Below are 16,415 nucleotides of genomic sequence, written 5' to 3' on the forward strand. Positions count from 1 at the left end.
TACTATATAACTGGGCATTCATTATCCGTGTCTTAAAGTGTAATTAATTACTTCTTTCACGTGATTTGTCAAATTTTTAGGATTGAATTATTAATTTAGTATTTTAAAGATTTATTTAACTTAATTTGGTCTTTTAAAGATTTTAACATCAAAAAAGATTTATGACTATAAAAAATGATGTCAAAGTTGTTCTTCCATCAAGTTATGGTGCAATAAAATAGGGAGTGTTTCTCTACCAAAAAAAAAAAATGGGGAGTGTTTCAAATTTTAATCAAACGCATTGCACACAGACTTCTTAACATGGCATTTTTTAATCTCACGGTAGGAGGTTTTTAACATGGAAATCTCAAGGGCAATTGAATACTCAGAGAAAAATGAAGACTCAGGTGAGGATGAATTTTCTGTACAACAATAATCTCAGTATACAATGTTAATACTGTCACTGCAAAATGTTAAGCTAAAGTATTCAACATTTTCATTATTGAATATTTTAAGAGTATATACGTTTCGATTTTGAGATCTAAAAAATTTATGTCATACTAGAATATCGTGTTTGGATTTCGAAAATAGAAAATGATTTAATTTTAATTAATTGGGAAAAAAAAGAGATTTGAAAATCAAATATTATGTTTGGAGCTTATTAAAAATGAACTTAATTTGATTTCATTTTATTATTATAAAAAGGCTATTTAGCAAGGGGGGAGTTGTCAATTGATATAAAATTTTAAATCAAACCATTACCTTCCAAATTTGATAGGACTTAAAAATAAAAGTAATATAATCTATCGGATTTTAAAAATCAAACCATTTACTATTCTAAAACACATGATACCATTTTTAACATTCAAAACAAACTTTAATTTATCATGAATTTTTCTCCTAACATGTCATAATTGATACAAAGCTTTATTTGAATCATTCGCTTTTGAATTTAAGCTTTTATGGCCCTTTAACTTTTTTACCATGCGGATAGATGAAAACAATAAATTCAATATTTAAAAGGATGTAAGAGAAAACTAGTAGATGGAGAAAATTTGAAAGAATAAGGTATGAATAAGAAGTGAATAATGAGAAATGAGGAGTGACACAGATTTAAATAGAGGATTGGGATGCCGGATGCCACCTCTCGCCATGTTGTCGGTGGAAGGCATAACTTGACATGACAGCATAGTAACTTTTTTTATTATTATTTACTTGTATGGATTTTTACTTTCAAAAAAAATTCTTAAGTTTTTACCTTTAATTACTTGCACATAGTAACATTACATGTGTTGGCCCGGATAAACTAAAAAAAAAGGTGAATTGAGTTTATTAAAAATTTTGCAATTTAAAAACACACGCAACGAAGATAAAATAAAAGTAAAAAAAAGAAATGACACAATTATTTAATGTGAGAAAAACTCCAACTAGAAAAAAAAAACTCATGACCCCAATTTGGATACCTCTATCCAATTGAGAGACAAATTCATTATCGATCAATTCAAAGTACAAGAATAGATCATATTCTACCTTTATACAAGAATTAACCTGAAACTTTATCCAAGGTTTTCGGAATCCTACCCCTAAGATTCTCACGAAGTCTAGTCAAAGACTCTCCCAAAACCAAACGACTCTCGTCTTTATTCGCAATGAACAAAGACCGACTTATTTATAAGCCATAACTTTTTCCATGGTCAAGAAAAAAATCCAATTAAATCCATATGAAAAGGCTCTAGGGGTCGAGAAGTACTTACCAAGTTTTTGTTATAGTTGATGATTACTCAAGATTTACATAGTTTATTTTTCTTGCTACAAAATATGAAACATTTGATGAATTTAAAGCCTTTGTTAAGAAAAATCAAAATGTAATTGAACATCGACTTATGTCTATTAGGTCTGACAATGGAGGAAAATTTTCTAACAAAAAATTTGTTGAATTTGGCAAAGAGCATGGCATTAATCATAATTTCTCAGCTCCTAGGACTCTGCAACAAAATGGAGTAGTGGAAAGAAAAAATAGAACCCTAGAGGAGATGACAAGAACTATGCTGATTGTAAGTGGACTACGATGGAACTTCTAGGTTGAAGCTCTCAATATCGCATGTTACATCACCAATAGAGCATTGATAAGGCCATCGTTAAAGAAGACTCCCTATGAGCTACTTAAAGGGAGAAAACCTTCAATTGTACACGTCAGGACATTTGGGTGTAAGTGCTTTGTGCACAATAATGGTAAGGACAATTTAGGAAAATTTGATCCACGTAGTGATGAGGGTGTATTCTTAGGATACTCCTCATAGAGTAAGGCATATAGAATGTATAATAAGAGGGCAATGTGTGTTGAGGAAAACCTTCAATTGTTATTTTTTATGAATATGATGCCTTTGATAAAGTTGTGCAGGTTCCAAATGATTTTGATATAGGTTTGTTAAGGTCATCTACAACAACCTTAGAGCCAGACATAGATGAGGAAGATAACTCTGGTGTCAAAGCAGTAAATCACCAAAGAACAGGAGATGCAAATACCACAGTGGAGGAAGTTGAAACCAGAAAAGCAGAACTTCATGAACCTATCGATCCTTCTGAGATGAAGCTGAAGAAACACCTGATGAGCCTATGATGAATCAAATTGATCAACTTCATTTCAGAAAATGGAAACATCAAAGCTCACACCCACTGGACATGATCATTAGTGACATTGAAAAGGGGGTACAAACTAAGTCTCAAGTTAGAAATTTCTATGCTTTTAATGCTTAATTTCTCTAACTGAGCCTACTAACATGCAACTGCTTGAGCGACGCAGATTGGGTGTTAACAATGCAGGATGAGCTCCATCAATTTGAAAGAAATAACTTGTGGCATCTTGGACCTAGGCCCAAGGATAGAACTATAATAGGACTAAAGTGGGTGTTCTGAAACAAGCTAGATGAGCATTGCTCCATCATAAGAAATAAAGCAAGACTGGTGGCTAAAGGTTACAATCAACACAATGGATTGATTATGGAGAGCTCTTTGTACCAGTAGCAAGGATGGAGACAATCAGAATTCTCATTGCATTTGCTTCATATATGGGATTCAAGCTATACCAAATAGATGTGAAAACTACCTTCTTGAATGGCTTGCTACAAGAGGATGTGTATGTTGAGCAACCCCCAAGCTTTGAGGACCCTTCCATTGGAGACTATGTCTACAAGCTTGATAAAGCCTTGTATGGGTTGAAACAAGCTCCACGAGGTGGTATGCAAGACTCTCAAAGTTTCTCCTAAGTAATGGGTTCAAAAGAGGTAAAATTAGGAACCCTTAGGTTTTTGAAGCATTGGATTCTCACCAACGTTTGCGTTACTCAAGCCAACATTCTCGCTTCCGTTTCTTTTCTTGAGATTCAAAGGTAATGATTTGTTAATAGTTCAGGTTTATGTTGATGATATTATATTTGGTGCTGCTAATAATGACCTTGTTAAGGATTTTGCAGCCCTTATGAGTAATGAATTTGAGATAAGCTTAATGGGAAAGCTGAACTTCTTTTTAGGGTTGCAGATTATTCAAAATGAAAGAAGGATATTAATCCATTAGTAAAAATACCTCAAGGAGCTTCATGTAATGGTTGGATGAGGTGAATCATGATCATGCCTTGGATTAAAATCTTTAAAGTTTTAGAAATTAAAGAAAAGAAGATTTAAAAGTTTTATTTTTAATCAAAATAGATTTTTAAGATTTGGTTTTTGATTTGAAAAAGAAAAAGTTAATTTGAGATTGATTTGATTTTATCTAATTTTGGAAAGTTAATTTGAAGATTTTGATTTTATTTAAAAAGATAATTTGGAAAGTTTTCTTAAAAATCATGATAATCTTGAGATTTTTCTTTAGTAATTGATTTGGAAAAAAAGTCTATAAAGACAATAACTTGAGTCCTTATCCAAAGTTTGGGTGAGCATTCAAGAGAAAAAGGCTTATGAGCATTCAAGAGAAAAAGGTTTTTGTGAGCTTTCAAGAGAAAAAAAAGGTTTTTGTGCATTCAAGAAAAAAAATGCATTGAGCATATTATGATTATTTTTAAGGCGCATTCAAACTAATTTGGGAATCAAGGCATGAGCAGATTCATTGAGTTCACCACTTAGATTTTATTTGTACCTATTTTCTTATTATTTATAAGCGTGTAAGGTAACCAATTTTAATTGAATTTTCTTCTTGACCTTGGAAAAGGCGGTGTTTTAAAACCCCGCATTTACCCCCGGGTCAACCCTGTCCCCCGTTAAGGTCAGCAATTAGACCCTAAATGCACGTTGACCTCTTTGACCCCTCGAAACCCGGTCGGGTCTTGGTGACTCCAGGGTCATAAGGGGTCACTGCATTTGTTTTTTTAAAAAAAAAAAAAAATTCACTTGAAACGACGTCGTTTTGAGAAGAAAAAAAATTGATGCTAACCTAAATCCCAGACGTCTTCACCTCGGTGGTTCCTCCTCTCCTCCGCAGCTCCGCCTCTTCGGTCTTCCCTCTCCGTCGCGCCGCCGCCTCTACTTCACTACGGTGGTTCTTCTCTTCACTAATCCACTCTTTTTCTTTGTTGGTTTCTCTGCTCTAAGCATGTCTAATATTATTGTATTACTGAGCAATATAGTTTAAATTTTTCTCTGACCCTGATGTATTTACTCTTATATCAAGAAGACAATAGATAAAAAAGGATACAATCTAAGACTTTTAAATTGTATCGCAACAGTAGTGCATTGGAAAATTGACAAGGAGGACTTGAGTTTGATGATTATTAACTTCATTGGAATATGTGTTTTATACTTTGATATTTTGATACTTTGATTAGCTTATGTAATATTGATTTATGTATGTAATTGGTTGAATTATATTAAGTATTAAATCTTTGATGATTTTTGGTTTGATTTTTTTTGAATTCTTCATATAGGATATATATTTATATTTTTTTAATATATAAAACTGAGTCATCGAAGTGACCCCGTGACCTCTTGGTTCAACCCATAATCCAGTGATCCTTGACCTCAGTAGAGTCGATGGCCGAGCCAAGTTTTTAAACACCGAGAAAAAGGTTGTGGTTTAGAAATAAGTCATTCTTTGTTCGTTGCGAATAAAGACGGGAGCCGTTTGGCTTATGAGAGTATTTGATTAGACTTTGTGAGAATCATAGGGGTAAGATTCTGGAAACCTTGGGGTAAGGTTTCATGTTAATTTTTGTATAAGGGAAGAATATGATCTATTCTTGTTCTTTGAATTGATTGATAATGGAATTGTCTCTCAATTGTATAGAGGTATCCAAATTGGGGTTATGAGTTTTTTTTCCTCGAGTTGGAGTTTTGCCCACGTTAAATAATATGTCACTTCTTCCCTTTATTCTTTATTTTATCACAGTTGCGTATATTTTTTAATTGCAAATTTTTTAATAAACTCAATTTACCTCTTCTTGAGTTCATCAGAGACCAACGTCATGTTATTGGTATTAGAAAGACCAAGAGGAAGTTACGTTTTTTTGCGAGAATGTGGTGTCCAATCAAATTTTAGAGTTGTAGGAAGACAACCATATTTAACTTAAGGGTTTATTGTTTCTTATATGTAGGAGATAAAATTATCTCTACACACATATAAAAGTGTGAGGGGTCAGCCACACCCAAAAAAAAAGTGTGTGGGGTCTATGTGGGACCATGTGAAGATAAAAGAGAGAAAAAAATAACATGACACCACATACTTTTATATGTGTGTAGGAGATAAAATTATCTCCTACAACATGAGAGACATTAAACCTTTAACTTGAATAATAATCAAATGAGAGACACATTCATGATTGAACTGTAGGAGTTAGATTTGATCTTTGTGTGTTCAAGAGTTATGAGCATAAAGAATGGATCAAGGAGAAGTAATGGTAAAGAAACACAGAAAAGCAAAATAAAGAATAAACTCTTACCTATATTTACAAATTCACAAAATAAAAAGGATATCTGGAGTTAGTTAAAATAAGAAAAAATAATTATAATATAAACCGAGGAAGATTATATTTATCACCAATTAAGTTCATCACTCCTTACCACCAAATATTAATCGTGGATTTCTGTCTAAATTATAACCGTTAGATTGATGGAGATCAACAGTTAAGATTTGGTGGTAAGAAGTGTTAAACTTAATTGGTGGTAAATATAACTTTTCCCATATAAGTTTATGACTTTATCTTTCTTTCTTTTCATAAAAAATAATGTAATACATTTTTCTTGGCTTTTTGACCCTTTTGCCCGTTATTAATTAATTAATAACCAATTTTCCCCTCCCCCAGAACTATCCACCATCCTACCCCCTTTAGTCGATTAAGGTGAAGGTTTAGTCGACTAAATTTTCAAAATACAGAAAATGTGAAGCCCAAAATTTAATTGACTAAAAAACCATCTTGATCGATTAAATTTCGGGGAGATATAATCGACTAAAAAGATTATTTAGTCGATTAAATATCGCTGAAAACCTTATATGCAGCCCTTTCTCGGTGTCATTTCAAATATTTTCGTTTTGTAACCCACTCTATCTCTTGTTTGTCATCTGTGATCCTTCCAATCACGATTACATTTCATCCCACCATCCCTAAAGCCTTAATATTGTGAAATCATTGTCATTCCACTTATATTCTCATTTGTTGCCCCCAAAATCCGAACCCAAATCCCAAAAATTCGAACCCTACTCCCAAATTCGTGTGAAAGACGAGCTCAAGTCCAAACATATATGTTACAATGATCTACTATGATGGAAAGTATTATGAAGGCCCCAATGGTGTTCAATTTGAAGGAAAAACGAAAATGTTGAAAATCAAACGGAGCACTACATACAATGAGCTAAATGGGAGAATTCACAAAAATTGGGGCTACAAGGCAGCCAATGCGTTCAGCGAATGATCGCCAGGGTAGAGTCTACAATTGGTAAGGATGATATATTCTACATTGGTAACGATATATGTGACGATGAAGATGTGGAATGTGTCATAGATGCAATTGTTGACCGAAAATTTCAAAATTTTATTGAGATATATGTTGAAATAGATTGTGGTCAATCTTTATCTGCACCTATGCATGAAAGAAGTCAGAGTCAAGAAGACAGAGTTGTCGGTTTATCTGCACCTGTCTTAAGTCAGATAACACTGAGGAAAATAGACGAGGATGACGTCGAGGAGGATATGGGCAGTGATGAGGACGGTGAACCTAAGAGTGTTATTCTGCTAGGTGTCACCTTAGATACGGACGTAGAAGGGAATTTTGACGCTGACACAAACTCAGGAAACCTGAGTTCCCAGGTTATGCCACCACTTCGTGTTGACCCTGTTAGCAGTGGTAAGATAGTAAATTAAAGTTTTAAATGAACATTTCATATTTGTGTTATCATTGGTACTGACGAAAAAGTTTAAAATTTTGACGTAGGTTCTGAGATTGAGCCATTTTGGAACAAAAGCCCACATTATTCCTTCATTAATTGGGCCCACCCTAATGATGAGGGGATACTGACCAAAATGCCACTGTTCACCAACTTTTTTACCTAAATGCCACGCGAATAGTGTTATTTCCCAATCTGCCACGGAGGCAAGTTCGCTTCTGACACAAGCGACCTCGGTTTGTTGACGTGTCACATTTTTAGTGAATAACAAGTATTAAATTCAAAAAAAAAAATTCAAAAAAAATGAAGTTCGCCTACCATGTAGGCGAACTTGATTAAAATATTGTTGGAACCGAGGTCGCCTGTGTCAGAAGCGAACTCTGACACCACCAGGAAGCTGACACGTCAGCAAACCGAGGTCGCTTGTGTCAGAAGCGAACTTGCCTTCGTGGCAGATTGGGAAATAACACTGTTCGCGTGGCATTTAGGTAAAAAAGTTGGTGAACAGTGGCACAATGGTCACTGTTCCAATGATGAGACGGAGATATTGTATGGCGATGATGACTTCCACGGTGGCTGGCATTTAGGGGATCCATTATATTTGTACCAGGAGTTTCGTAGTAAATCTGAAATGCAACATGCAGTCAAATTATATTGTATGAAGGCTCACCGTACTGCTGTAGTTGCAAAAAGTGATGAGCATAGATTTGTGAAAAAGTGTCGACACCATAATGATGGTTGTCCCTGGTACGTGCGGGCATTGTTGTCGAAGAATGGAAATACTTGGGTGGTTAGTAAGTGGGGTAAAGAACACACCTGCCTAAACCAAGGTCTTACCAAGGACCATAGACAGCTGGATTCTGATGTTATCTGTGCAGCATTATGAGTATGTATTACGCGATGTTTGGTTACATAAGTTATGTTTATGTTATTTAATGAAATTTTTTTTATTGACAGTGTTGACTTTGAATTCTTTTTTTTCCTTTATAGGTATGTTAAAAGAAGATCCATCTCTAAAACCAGTTCTTATTCAAGAAAGGGTTCAGCGTTTGTATGGATACAACATAATTTACAGGAAGGCTTGGAAGGATAAAATGAAGGCCATTTTGAAGTTATTTGGTGACTAGGATAAATCATATGCATTCTTGTCTGGTTGGCTGACATACATGGCACAGGTTAATGTGGGTTCTGTGTTCAAGATTGATACGGACGACCCTCAGGCTCAGTTATATCTTGCAAGTCAGTCTCATCATCGTCGTCATCATCATCCTCCACCTCGGGCTCAACCATGTGTGCATCTGGGGCAACATCAGGAACCTCAAACTTAACCGTACCTGTGAACTGCCACACACCCGCCCTGTTCTTTGAGATCTTGCACTGCTCCAGTAGACGCTTTCCGAACTTGCAATTATAACCCGTGGTCTTCTTCAACTGCTCATTGTCCATGAGAACACCAAAGTGAACCAAGATCCTATGTACCAGACAGGCGAATGGAAATGCACCCTTATGTTTGGCCTTAAACATCATCCAACAAATATAGTGCCTCCAGTTCACCATAACACCATGTCGGATAGCCCACATGATAGGAATGTCATGTTCCAGCACCCTGGAATGATTGAAAGCTCGCGAAAACAGTATGTGGGTGATGACATAGTGTAATATACGGGCCTCTACACTAAGCAACCCCATCGTGTAGTGAATGTTCCGCCCACGTCCTATATCAGGCCTCCTGGCCTCCTCCACAGCATCACCTCGGGAATATCCAGGAAGTGTTACACGCTATCTGTGTCATACTCCAGAGTCTGCGAAGAATCAAAGTCATAGCCCAGTGTCTCCAACCATATCGGAGCCGTCATGATGATGTCCACCCCGCAGACCCTCAACCTCAACTCACCCTGTACGTAGCTGAGGTTATGGTAGAAAGCCCGCACCATCAGCTCTGAATACGGACACAACATCTCAGCCAAAACCCTAAGATGTGCTGCCTCCAATAACGCCACAATGTGAAATCCCTCCGCCGTAAAAAATGTTGTATCCAATGATTTCGGAGGACATAAGGGTCAGTTCACATGGTCACGTACAAATGCAGCGTGAACCGAGGGGTCATCCTCAAACAAGTATCCAAATGGAAGGTCGACAGTAGCAGGCTCTTCGTCTTGTGGCCTTGACGAAGACGGCTGATCTTGTCGTTGCTTCGTGCGTCTCTCACCTTCGATATTGCTTGATCTTGTACGCCCAGCCATTTTAACAAGCTTACCTACAATGCAAGTGGAAACAATATCAATAACTCAATATCAATAACTCAAAAATCAAAATCATGAAAACGGAAAAAAAAATTGAATCCCTAATGTTTATCTTGATGAAACAATATCAATAACTCAAGATAAAAAAAATAAAACAACGTTCTACCATAAAACAGAAAAAAACAGAAACAATATCATGTAAAGGAGAGGAAAAAAAAACCAAAACATAAAACACAATGCAAGTGCCAAAACGTTACCTACCCACTCAATTTCACAAGGTGCAACGATTTGATGGTGCAATCAGACGGCTAAGGGGAGAGGTTTTGGTCGGTTCTTGATGAGGTGATATTTTGGGGGTTTGGAGCTATTGTAATCGACTAGAGTTTGAAAATAACCCCCTTTGCGAATTGGGGGGGGGGTTTAAAAAACTAATATGTTGCGGTTTAATCGACTAAATAACCTTTTTAGTCGATTAAATCTCCCCGAAATTTAATCAATCAAGATGGTTTTTTAGTCGATTAAATTCCGGGCTTCACTTTTTCTGTATTTTGAAAATTTAATCGACTAAACCTTCACCTTAATCGACTAAAGGGGGCAGGATGGTGGATAGTTCTGGAGGAGGGACAAATTGGTTATTAATTATTTAATGAGGGGCAAAAGAGTCAAAAAGTCCACTTTTCTTCCATAATTTTTTTAGAAAAATTCAAGAATTTCTTTCTCTCTAAAACTTCCAAATATAATTAAAATGTAATTTTTAAATTGAAATAGAGATAAATAAAAAAAATTGAGTTATTATTCTTTTAAAACCCCTCAATTTAAGAAAACTTAGAAAAATGGTTAAGGAAATATTTTAGAATATTTATGAAAAAGTTTAATTTAATTTTTCTCTTTTTATAAGATTTCTAAATAAGAAAAAGACCATCGATAACCATGTGGCCCATTTGAAGTACCCAAGCTAAGTCACTGAGACTAATAACCCAATTACCCAATAGAGTCACCATAGAGGGTATTGTGTGAAGGATTTCAGTGTCACTGAAACAGAGAAGAAGAAGAAGAAGAAGGATCTTGAGGTAAGCACTGATAGCTCATGCTCTTTCATTTTGAATCTAAGTAGTCACTTCTGCTTATTTGATTGTCCGTGTTTGGGTAATTTGTACACAAGCTGTTCGATGAAATGCCTTAACAAGAGTTTATTTGTACTCTGCAGAATGAATGGGGTAGATTATGGTTTATTCTCTATCTTTGTCTTTATATGGTAAATCAAATGTGTTTAGGCTATTTATTGGCGCAATTGAAATATAGGGTAACCGTCTAGGATGTACGAGGTGAAGTGGGATTTAGTTTCCATCATTTGCTATTTCATAAATAGACTCCTGAATGGGGCTTTCTTTTCGCATACTGGTTTTCAAATTTTTTTAAGAAATTTTTAAGTTTTTAAATAACTAAAAAAAGTTATGGTGACTCTTTTGAATTTATTTATTTATTTTTTTATTTTTTTAAGTTCTAACATAATCTACCATTTCCTTTTTAATGATTGTAAATGTAAATGTAAATGCTGTTGGTGGCGGACTTCAATAATGACACGTGGAAGGGTGGTGAATGGTTGATCATATAAATGTGGTTGCAATTACTTGCCATTGTTTATAATGAAAAAATGATGCCTTTATCTTTTTTTGTAATGGCTTTCATCTCTTCAATTTGTTGTTTTCTTTCTTTTCTTTTCTTTTTCAATTTTTTTTTTAATTCCTTTTAGGTATTAGGAGGTAGGTTTATCTCCCATATTGTAATTATTCTTTTCTCTGCTCTTACTGAAATTTCTAATCAGTTTTTGTCACACAAAAGCACAATGTTAGAGGTATTAATCTGATTCAGATTGTAACCTAGTGATACTGAAGAAAGAAAGTTAATTGATAGTCCAGCATGACAAAATCCTATGTAGTTTAGTCTTACCTTTACGTGACATTGGCTTGAAATTGATACTACATCCTGTTCTATTTGTGGAATATGAATTAAACATTCTGTTCAAACTTCAAATCATGAGGTTTTTATTTTTCATGTTCTTATTTCACATTACACTGGTATGGAATTTTATCACATGCTGTATGGACTAAATATCCTGTTTAAAATCATATTAGGTTGTAGTTTTTCATAATCTTTTTTTCAGAATTCAGAATTCCTGCTTCTTACAGGTAACACAATGATTGAATTATGCTGTTTCTTTTCTGGCCTCTTTATTGCGTGTGTATGGTTCATTTCTGCATGTGTGATTGCACCTAAAGATCTCTTTTTAGTACTGATGATTCGATATAATTGCTTTAGTGTTCCGAGATTAATGTCTATTGAATGAAATATGATACAATTTTTTTTTTTGATTGCTGCTACTGCTCCCCTTGGTTAATTAACTTCTGCATCTTTTGGTCTAGAAATTATGAATAATGTTGCTGAAAGACCACTTAATGGAGATGTAGAAGATGATGAAGAAGACGAAGCTAATGGTGGAGACCTTGAAGCCTGGGAGAGAACTTATGCAGAAGATAGATCATGGGAGTCTCTGCAAGAGGATGAATCTGGACTTCTTCGCCCCATAGATAATACAGCCATTTACCATGCCCAGTATCGCAGGCGCCTTCGTGCCCTTGCATCTACAGCAGCTACTGCACGGATTCAGAAGGGTCTTATACGATACCTATATGTTATTGTTGACTTTTCCAAGGTGTTTGATTCATTATTTTACAGTTTATGTTTTTGCTTCTGAATTCTGAGACATTTAGCATGGAATAATGCTTTGATTACTTGAAAATAGAGTTTCAATAGTAGGATGTGGTGCTTCTATTAGAACACTTTTGTGAATAAACTTGTGAAAGTTTAATTTACTTAGTTTTATTGGATGGCATTTCTTCCAATATCTGTAATGCCTTTTACTTAGGCTGAGATACATTTATTTTTTGAAGTATTATCTTTTTCCTTTTGAATACATCTATATTTGTTCAGTAGATTAGCACCTAACACTTAAAACTTCAAAATTTTACTAGATTATTCATAAGCATGTCATAGTCACTCTGGTGTTTCCATGCTGAGCTGTTCTTATGCCTTAAAAGACATTAGGAAATTGCTTATGGCCCCACAAGTATCTTGTTCAACTTCTAATTGAAGTAATATCCATAGTAAGAATAAATTTACTGGGAGAAATATATTACAAAAATTCCAAAATAAAAAATAGAATAAAATGTAGAACCTTGTGTTTACATTTATGTCGTATTAATTTCTTCTCCTTGTATTATAACTCGGTTTCTGTCATCACTTGAAGGCAGCTGCAGAGACAGACTTTCGACCAAGTAGGATGGCCGTGATCGGGAAACAAGTTGAGGCATTTATCAGGGAGTTCTTTGATCAGAATCCACTTAGTCATGTTGGTCTGGTGACTATAAAAGATGGGATTGCTTATTGCTTAACAGATCTTGGTGGCAGTCCTGAGTCCCACATTAAAGCTTTGATGGGTAAACTGGAATGCTCAGGTGATGCCTCCCTACAAAATGCACTCGAGCTTGTTCTTGGCTATCTAAATCAAATCCCATCATATGGTCATCGTGAAGTTCTGATCTTATATTCAGCTCTCAGTACATGTGATCCTGGTGATCTCATGGAAACCATCCAGAAATGCAAAAAAAGTAAAATAAGATGCTCTGTCATTGGTCTTGCTGCTGAAATGTTTGTATGCAAACATCTCTGCCAAGAAACTGGAGGAACTTATTCTGTTGCGCTAGATGAGGTTAGTTTGTTGATTTTGATGGAACCCAGGTAGATGTAGTACGAATACAAATTATCCTTGTCTGCAAAAGTGATTTGAGAGGGTGAGCCTTGTGCACCGGAAGGTCATGGGTTCAAGTATGGGAAATAGTCTTTTTGCATAAATGCAATGATAAAGCTATGTACAATCGACGCTCATCCCTACCCTTGCATGTTAAGGAGCCTTGTGCACCGAGATTTGCCTTTTTATAAAAGTGATTTGAGTAATCATAGTCAAGTTACCTTATTTGGAATATTGCTGATCACCGTATAATGTGTTCCCATTTTTCAAATGTTTGTAAATATGCATTCATATAGTTGTATACATCTCATCTCATGCAGTCCCACTTTAAAGAGTTAATTCTAGAGCATGCTCCTCCACCTCCAGCAATAGCAGAGTATGCTACTTCTAATTTAATTAAGATGGGTTTCCCACAAAGAGCAGCTGAGGGTTCTGTTGCAATTTGTACATGTCATCAAGAGGCTAAGACCGGTGGGGGATACACTTGTCCAAAATGTAAAGTTCGGGTCTGTGAGCTTCCTACTGAATGTCGCATATGTGGATTGACCCTTATTTCTTCACCCCATTTGGCAAGGTCATATCATCATCTCTTTCCTATAGTACCGTTTGATGAGGTCACTCCGTCATCTCGAAATGATCCAAGCCACAGTTTTCCCAATACTTGTTTTGGTTGTCAACAAAGTCTTCTTAGTCAGGGTAAGTTTCTGCAGAAAGGTAGTCAGATTGAGTTTCTTCATATCTTTACAATTTGAGCAATTTACAATTTTATCATGTCGGCCAACATGCTATGTCAAATATAGACTCATATCATACCTCTTTAAGGGTGAAATAATAGTAAAGATAGCAAATAGGTCTGTAATTTCATAAGTTATTCACTGGGTTCATCTTCCATATTTTATAAAAATTCATAAATTGGTAGTGGAAATAGTTTTATGTGTCTTGTGTATCCAGTTTTATTTATTTAGTAGATCTTATGTTAAAAGGATCTAGCCATGGTAAAAGAGATTAGCAATAATCCTATTGATAGATGGTGTTGGTTTTCAATTTATAATCACATATCTGAATCTTGAAAATTCAATCCTACTTCCATTGCACAGCTTAAGCAGACAAAAAGAAACTATAATATTTTATTATCTTATCTGTGATAAACATCCCTGTTAACCACCTAGAGCGTTGTAACATATTATGACCTATCGAGTGCATACTGTGATGGCTGAATTTTTTTGAATGGCAAACCAACTATTTGTTCTGCAATATGCTCATGTACAGTGTCTTAATGCTAGTATCTTACAAGGGCATTGAATTCTAACAACTATGATGTCATGTGCGTGATAATAAGGAATAATTTTTGCCAGACATAAAGCCTTAGCTTTCTTGTCATCATGATGATGCATCTACGGTTTCAAGATAGTGTTAAAGTTATGCTATTGATCTCAAATTTGGGGAAAAAAACCTATGACTGCTTAAGAACATGGGGACAATGGTGGATTCTAATAACAATGTGTATGCATTGAGCATGCTAATTACAATTACCAAAGAATTTTAAGTTTTTGAAGGAACGTGATTTTAAGTGGCTGTGGTCATATTTCTGTGAATATATGGCAGAAATTGTTGACTCCTTTTGATTAAGGGTATTTTTGCTCCATAAGTCCTCTGCTGAAAATCTACAGTAGCACAGCTGATGCCATAAAACTCCTTGTCATTTCTCTTCTCTTCCAAATAGCATTGCATGTAGAATATGTTCTTGCTCAATTTCCTAAAACCTCTATTGACTTCTTGTGGCACAGGAAACAAACCTGGACTTTCTGTTAGTTGCCCAAAATGCAAACAACAATTCTGCCTTGATTGCGACATCTACATTCATGAGAGCTTGCACAACTGCCCAGGCTGTGAGAGTTTCAGACATTCTAAGTCAGTAACTGCTGCCCAATGATTTTCGAACTTGTTCCTTTGACATAAAATTGCCATCTAAATGGTGATCTATACAGTCTCCCTCTTGTTATATTGCATCTACCTCCCGGAGTCATGAATAAGTTCCGGTGCAAAGTGACCGACTAACAATATCATCTGGTCATTGATCACAATGGTTTGGCCTTGATGCAAGCCGTTGTACAGTAAATGCTTACAGGCAGGAAAACAAAAGTGATATTAGTTATACAAGGGTGAGATTTTATTTTTTCCTCTTAGCGTCTTAAATCTTACATCTTCCTGATCCTTTTCCTTCTTTTTGTTATTTTCTGGAAATTAAGCCACATGTAAGAATACCCTTTGTTTTATCACTCCATGTTAAAGTCGAGCATGGATGTCTCCCTTGCCAATTATTTTTTTATCATTGGGCTGACACCACTGTTGTTGCTAGCAGATGAATTTTGATCATTGAATTATCATTGCCAACTTTGTATGAGATATTTATACGTGTTTTGCTTTTAGCAATCACTACTGTGAACTTCTAACTTTGGTTAACATATTTCATTAGCGTAGTATGATCATAGAAAATTTGTCGTGTGTCAAATAGTTTAGTGGAAAACAGTTATGGTAGAAAACACTTTTTGAGAAGAACATTTGATATCCAAAGAATGTTATACGTTCTCATTTGCTTTGAGTGTTAAAACGGCTTCTAATATAACTCCAAAGAGAGAGACATTCTTGCATACTCTAGGCGTAAGTGAGCGTGTATTTAAATTAAGTGTATTGTGATTTTAATATACTAAAATGCAAGAGTTGAAATTATCTTGTTTTCTTTCGAAACGAACTCAGTTTACTGGAGTTTTTTCTTAGATGTAATATGTCTGACTGTCCATATTTCATTTTAAAGTTAATTCGGGCACATAAATTCATTTTTTTGTGGCATATGTTGTGATTTAATTAGTGTATTACGCAAAAACTATGAAAGAGTTTCCTGAGAAGAGGAAGTTGCATTAATGGCTTCTTCTATGATCAGGAAAATGTAGAAAAAATAAGAGTAATGAAGTATGACCTTGTTTCCTGTTGTTCTCTGCTTGCTTTCGGCCATGATG

At 35.2% G+C, this 16,415-nt stretch overlaps 1 protein-coding gene across 1 annotated transcript; it reads left to right on the forward strand.

Moving 5' to 3' along the window:
- The first annotated feature begins 10,552 nt into the window (after window positions 1-10,552).
- On the forward strand, window positions 10,553-15,786 carry LOC133308214 (general transcription factor IIH subunit 2). Its single transcript, XM_061508824.1, has 5 exons — window positions 10,553-10,660; window positions 12,014-12,303; window positions 12,898-13,359; window positions 13,719-14,094; window positions 15,186-15,786. Exons 2-5 carry the CDS (start codon window positions 12,019-12,021, stop codon window positions 15,329-15,331), a joined length of 1,269 nt encoding a protein of 422 aa, XP_061364808.1. The 5' UTR covers window positions 10,553-10,660; window positions 12,014-12,018; the 3' UTR covers window positions 15,332-15,786.
- Window positions 15,787-16,415: the final 629 nt, after the last annotated feature.

Source organism: Gastrolobium bilobum, unplaced genomic scaffold (assembly GCF_033153095.1).
Source record: "Gastrolobium bilobum isolate Gb01-03AN ecotype WA unplaced genomic scaffold, APGP_CSIRO_Gbil_v1 utg19582, whole genome shotgun sequence".
Taxonomy (NCBI): Eukaryota; Viridiplantae; Streptophyta; class Magnoliopsida; order Fabales; family Fabaceae; genus Gastrolobium; species Gastrolobium bilobum.